The 6,928-nt window shown below is 40.7% G+C and overlaps 1 protein-coding gene across 1 annotated transcript; it reads right to left on the bottom strand.

Moving 5' to 3' along the window:
• Window positions 1–262: 262 nt before the first annotated feature.
• On the bottom strand, window positions 263–877 carry LOC142340397 (uncharacterized). The gene has a single exon (XM_075390974.1). The coding sequence runs from the start codon at window positions 875–877 to the stop codon at window positions 263–265; it is 615 nt and encodes a 204-aa protein (XP_075247089.1).
• Window positions 878–6,928: the final 6,051 nt, after the last annotated feature.

Below are 6,928 nucleotides of genomic sequence, written 5' to 3'. Positions count from 1 at the left end.
CTGACAAAACTGTCTGGAAAGCTGACAGCATTAGACTCCGACTGCCCAGCAATTTTAGTAGAATCGTCTATCTGTATCAGCTTCTCCCAAACTCCTCTGAATTGTGGTGCCAATGGAGGGTTAAAATTCCATTTAGTGTTCTCTTGAGCAAATTGCAGTCTGATGTATTCGTTGTCCGGCTGGTAGTTTGTGTGGAATTTTAACTTTATGCTTGGTTGACTCCAATTAATATTTTGCTATTGTCACGCGCAATGAGATAAGGCTATCCACCTCTTGATACAAATACTTGGATGGCCATTAGGGGACAATCGGTTGAGAGACCATGGCATACTTTTAGGTGGACAGCTGTGGTGACCAGAGATGTGAACAAGCAGATGTAGTGCATCTGAAGGCCTGGTCTCTTGTCCTCCATGCGGAAAGGTCCCAACATGTACATTCCATTTTTGACAAGAGGGTACTGCTTGTTTGCATCTGGAAATCTGAAGCCGGTTAGATCAGCCATTTTCGTTCTCACGTTGTCCACTCTCCATCTTCTGCAAATGAGACCGTATTCCCCAAGACTTCCCAGCAATTTTCGCAATCCAATCATCAGAAAATTATGTAGCTGGTTAGCCTTCAAATGATTCACGCCCTGATTGCAACAGTCATGGTGTGTCTTATCAACTCGCAGTCTTGTAGTAATTTTGCTCCTGCTCTCAAGAATGAGGGGATGCTTTGCAAGGTAGGTTAGGGGTGCCTTGTTGACATTTCCTCCTACACTAAAATTTCCGTGGTTGTCTGGAAAGGGCTTGAAAGTCATCAACTTGTCCCTTCCCTCGAGTTTGCTTCCATTCAACAGTAAGGAAATTACTCCTGAGACGAAATCTTTCTGGGACATTGTGATGAGGAAGTTCGTTGACCTGGTTTTGTCTGATGAAAAAATCCGCAGTGTTTTAGGTCTCAAACAGATCGTTCTGTCTGCTTGTTCGGAGTTTTGCCTCAAGTTGACTTATTGCCTGGAACACCAGTCTGGTAGAATTGAGTGGTCGACTCAGTTTTGAAAAATTTCAAACACAATGACAGGCATCAGAAATTGTGTCGCTTGTGTAGCGCATATGTGATTTTTTAGTCTGGGCTTGGATAAGATCCATCCAAGAGTATCAGTGTTGTCTGTTCAAAAGTGCATTGAAATAGTGGCCGTTGTCGTCTTGCTCTCAAAGAGTACAGCTAGCTCTACTCCAAGTGTTGCCGCTTTCAGTTTCAGTTTGGGAAAGCTCAGCTGCTTGATCGTTGCAATTTTGTTTTGCTGATCAACTATTGTGATGTGTAAGATCCATCGGCGCTGATTGGCATATACATCATGGCAGCAATTTCACTCACTGAGGCGTCAGTGAACGTGTGATTTTGATTAGTTCCGTTGATATTGGGAATTAAGCATCTAGGAATTTGGATTGATGTCATGGTGTCGAAGTCCACCATCCATTTTGTAGTTCCTGTTGGTGACATTCTGAAGCCCGGTTGATCCCAGTTTCTTTCCTCTTCAAAGATTTTGTGGAGAATGCATATAATTCTGATGGCAAACGGTGAAAGCATTAATAGCACCTTTCCTTGAGCTTGTCGTTATCCTGCGTAGAGAAACTTCGGTTTTGCGAACATCAAATGGTCCGTCTTAGGGTCCCATGTCTGACCAAGGATTCTTTGGGTTTTTATTTCTGCCTGTAGGTTTTCTAATGCGGTTGGTTTGTTGTTTAGGAATTTTGTCAAATTGAATCCCCCTGCCTGCAGAACAGTTTTGATGTCCTCTGCACTTTTGCGGGCCTCCTCGTCAGAGTGGTAATTCTGCATGAATTCATTCATGTAGAAGTGTTGCATTATTGATGTCTATGCCTCTGAATGCTCTTGTTTGTGATCATTTGTACTCTTCTGCGGAAAAACAGTTGCACAAGAAGGTAAATATGTGGTCCCAAATATGAGTCGAATGAATTTGAAGATCTTCTCATTGCCATTCTCGGACCACAGAAAACGTAGATAGTCCTGATTTTGTCGCCGGATGCCAACTGAATAAAAATTGCCTCGATGTCGGCTGTGACTGCTATTGAGTACTGTCTGAAGCGAAGAAGAAGTCCCTGCAGGTTACAAAGTAGACCCGGCACTGTCAGTCAGCAATGCATCATTTGACTGAGATTCCTCTATATTTTGAAGCAGCGTTTGTGACTCTGCTGATTTTGTTTTTTTTATAACCGGGTGATAATGATGGTACCAAACAGAGTCTCTGCAACTGGGGTCTGCAGTTGTCATGATGTTTTTATCCCAGACTTTTTTGATTGTTTTCTCGTAGCGCTCTCCAAAGTTAGGATCCCTGTACAACCTATGTTGCTGGATATGTCACTGAACTTTGGCCATGAAGTGGTCGTTAGGGAGTGTGATGTCTTTCTTCCCATCTGGTATCTGTCAACATTGTGTTGTATGTTATTGATGATGGACATTGCCTATTTCTCATTTGGATAATGCCCTTGGAAAAGTACTGATTGAAGTTCATTCCTTCAATTGCCCAGAAAAGCTCGAGAAGATCTTCATCTGGATCGTCTTGTTGTCTCTTGATATGATTGAAGAGTGCTATATTTGTGTTGTTCGATTGCCTGACCCTCTTCTGTGAATGACTCTGAGCAATGGGCCCCATCAATGTACAACCAAGCATTGTGTTGACTCCGAAAGGGGTACCAGTGGGTCCAATTGTTAACTGCCTTGGAATTGCTGCTGTTATTGCATCTGCTCAAATCGTTAATCCTATCTTGTTGCCCCTGATTGTTGGGAGACTTATGTTCTGAAGGTGAAAATGATCTCTGCAGATCTCATTCAACATTTGAATTTGAACTCTTGGCTTCCTAAACGGCTCCATGCGTACACATGGACTCTCATTACATGACTGTTGCATTACGAAGCTCCTATGCCGATTACGACAACTGTTTTTTTTCCAGTGTTCACCATGAATTGAAGCTACAGTTAAGAATACGTCTTCGTGTTGATGAATGGGAAGTTCACTGGCAAACCTCGGTGTTATTTGTGTGTTGTCACTGCCGCTGTCCAGCAATGCTTAAGTCTCGATGCAGAACTTTTTGATGAAAAGTGTTACTAGTATCGCCTGCAACTGTATCTGTGGTCCGATTCAAAAAAGTTCTGATTGGTTGATGCAAGTGTTGTTGCGGAGTTCTTGCCTGTTGTTGGGATACAGTGCGCTGAATGTTCCTCTACTGTCTGTTGTTGTTGTTCCGCGTGTTCAGCAGCTGATGGTGTAAACCATTTTTTCCAGTTGCCATTGTGTAAACTGCCGCTTTTGGGCTTGACTGTTCTGGTTTTAATTCTGTTGGTTGCAGTTCTAAATCGCCTGCTGCCTTTAGTCTTTAGTTTTAAAGTTACGTCCTTAGTCTGACTGGTTTTCTTTTGTTCGGATTCTGAAGATGGTGTTTTGTGAGGTTTGATTCCAGTTCCCACTTGGTTGTGAATTTTGATGTTGGTGACTTGCATGGGTCATATGGAGTGTAGAGTGATGGAAACCATTGCATCTGTCCACAGTTACGTTGTTTTTGACTGGTAGAGGCCCTTTTCGTGAGCCCTTGGAAAATTAGGTCAGAGATTGAACCTCTTCACACAACTCTGTTGGTCCTACACTGATTTTTCCAATTATGCGGGCCATTGACCAAGGTTGTGGTTTTGTGGGCAGAGTTGACATGATACATCCGCTGGCCTCCTTCAGGAAGAATTGTGCACTCTGGTTCTCTGGTTCAGTTGTGGGGAGATATCTTCTGCGTTGCAATTAATCTAATCAGAAAATTGGGTAAGATTAGGTTGCATCAAAGCATGGCTTCTCTTGTGTTGATTTCATCTGATTATCAAGTTAGCGTTCAGTTTGTCTCTGGCCATTCTCAAAACTGCTGAAGTCAAAGATCAGCTTAGAAGTTGTGAAGCCGGAAGTTTTTTCCAGTCCCCTCAAAAAAAAAGATGAGAAGCTCACCAATGTGTTTGGTTTGTCTAACCTGGTTATAGTCCTCATTTGATCCAGGTATGCAGGAACAAAATGATGTGGTTTGCCAAACTTGTTAGTACGTTCACTGATGGCTTCATGGTAGTAGTCCTCATTGTAGGAGTATCAACATATGGAATCTTTATTTTGGAAGCTTTATTTATGACAGAAATTTTGTGGTATGTCATTTTGGGGGAATCTGAGATGCCATTATTATTGTGAATGATTGCCTTGAAGAATCAGAGCAATTGATGCCATTTCAAAGGATCTCCTGTTAAATTGTTAATTGATATTTTTTGCAAACTCAATAAATTTTGGAACATCAGCGGTTGGTGTTGCATCCAGTCTGTTGGAGAACCCGGGATACTCGTGGGGCCATTGGATGGTTTGTTTTTTATAGCCTTTGTTTTAGTCTCCATCAACTCCGTAACAATTGTGCAGTGGTTGTTGACAGTTTTGCGATGTGAACTTGTGTCTCATGGCCAGACCAGCTGTGCTACTGTGGTGGAAAGAACCTGGTTGTTGGGATTCTACTGCTCTGCTACTCTCAGGTCGGCTGTGTCCTGGAATAAAGTTCTCTTCTCTCGATCGACTTATTTTTTGCTAGGTTTTATCTGTTCTAAATGCCCCTGAGATAAATTTCCTGATGTTTCCTCTCTTTTCAATGGACAAAAGGGGCTGAGAATTGTCAGGGTTTTCTGAGTCGTATGAGGCCCATGTGTTATTCTCCTGATTGTTGCTGCTTACAAACTGAGATTTCATTGCTCTCGAGCGTGAGGGGTACTGTCTCGTCTCTAGAGAACGGGAGGGGCTGACAGTGTCTTAAGAGCACATCCAGTGTTACATGCATTCATTCTTTGTACTTTGCTCTCTGTTTATCTTTAAACATGATTAGGTTTTGTTCGCAGGTTCATAAGCAAGTGCTGTCAACTGTTTTCTTGCTTATTTTTTTATTTTATTTAGGCTTTTGCTTATTTTGCTTACCTAAGGATTTTGTGTAAAGTTTGTTTGCCATTTTTGTGCTGGCTGCTATCACTAATCAGTATTTCTTGATACAGATGTGTTGCTTCTCTAGAAAGAAGTTCTATAGAGTTAAACTTTTTCTCTAATCAGCGAAATTAGTCCAAACTTAGATATAGAAGTGATGTTTGTCGGTTGCCTATTTGTTTTTCGAGCGCGAAAGAAAGAACCAACACTGTAATGGCTAACTTTTTATTATTTTGTTTGCGTGTACTGACACTGGTGGGGGATAACTTCCTATAAATCATCTTCCTATAAACCTCACTGTAGCAAGAGCTTAACATGCCTTGCAACTAATCCTAAGTCAAGGTTTGTGTTAGTGGTGCTGTATATTAGAACCTAGAGGAGAACCTACTACTTCAAAACAGATGCGGAATTAAATCATAACAATAGTGATCATACGATAGCTAGTCGCCTAATAAATTCCGGGATTCGAAATGAGTCATTCAGATATGCGAGTAAGGCTAGCCCACCATTCGAGACCAGGCATTCCAAGCAAGCATCATTCTCAGGAGAACTTTCATATCCGTCTCACTTCTAGGGACAGATTAAAAATCAGTTGGATTGTTTGTGACTGTGATGTTTTTGATTAAAAATTTCTGAAGTTATCAAAACCAGAGCTTATAATGTGCTAAATTGTAAAATGTCGAAGTTCCCTTTATATAATATAAAAACGTCCCAAGTCCAAGTCGAGCAAGTTTGAAAGTCCGTTTTTGACCTCAGGATACGCAATAAACGCTTAAGCTCTTCGGCATACCAAGACAACTTTCAACAATATTTGTATTTCTGAGACTTGCACTCATGGTAGCAAATCAAGCTCTAAATTTACATTACAATCCGCGCCATGGGCACAAAAGTTAAGGTCAAAAACGGGAAATCCCTTACTATAAATAGTATTGAAAGCGAATGTCAACCACTTCTGACTTCTTCAATAAATTCAATATCAACCAGGAAATAAAATTTAGATTTACAAAGTTGAAAGGGTTAGGGGGATGTAAAAGTATAGAGGTCCTTGGTTTCTTTACATTCTTGAAACAGTGCCAAAAGCAGGACAACTTGAATTACAGGATTTTTCAGTTCAACCGGACGCGAGCGTCATATTAAAGTAGTTCTGATAGTTCTGATATCCCAATGGTAAAAGCCTATGTCAGAATTTTTTCATAGTATAAGTATTTTTCTGCTCGAAGAATTCGCAGAATAATCTCATACAACATCTTTTTATATGAATTTGGCATGCACTGTCGGTTTTGATTCCTTTCTTTGTTCAAAATGCATAAAACTTTTTGATATTCTCTATGGAAAGATTGAGTTTCCGGACGGTGGTAAAACGTGATATTTGCAAAATGCGCGGGATTTTAGCCAAGTCTTGGGTTTTTGCAGACAAAAACCACTAATTAACAGGCAAAATCAGTGCAAAACAGTTGATTACCAGTAAAGCTACAATTCTGCAAGACACTATTGGAGTCTGTTTTGTGTTTTTTTTCAGGTTGTTATGATATAATTCCTATTTTTCTTCCATCTTGTTAAGAAAGTAACATACAATCGCTGAAAGTATCATAGATTTTGATCTGCCCCCACTGATAATCTAAACTGAACCCACCTCCTCCCCCCTTTGTCCCCAACCCCCTCCCCCACATCTTGCTAATGCGCTGGACAACAAACAATTTGATTCTGGTATTGCAGTAACTGCATTATGCATTTAATTAATGTCATACGCAACAACCCAAAAAAATGATTGAAATTCTTACAGAAAAAATGGAAAAAAAATGCGTTATAGCTATGATTTGATTTTGGCTCGTTAAAGTTAACGAGGAGGCTCATTAATGAGTGTACGCACACAAGGTTCCGACCCCGCTCATCCACATTCTTTACTTAATTGGCTACCAAACAATGAAGAGATAGAAAACT

Source organism: Convolutriloba macropyga, chromosome 5, assembly GCF_964194025.1.
Source record: "Convolutriloba macropyga chromosome 5, txConMacr16.3, whole genome shotgun sequence".
In the NCBI taxonomy this organism is placed as follows: domain Eukaryota; kingdom Metazoa; phylum Xenacoelomorpha; order Acoela; family Convolutidae; genus Convolutriloba; species Convolutriloba macropyga.
This window is presented reverse-complemented; position numbering and strand designations above follow the sequence as displayed.

Excerpts from the sequence above, each read along its gene's own strand:
- LOC142340397 (XM_075390974.1), bottom strand. The coding sequence starts at position 877 with ATGTCCCAGAAAGATTTCGTCTCAGGAGTAATTTCCTTACTGTTGAAT.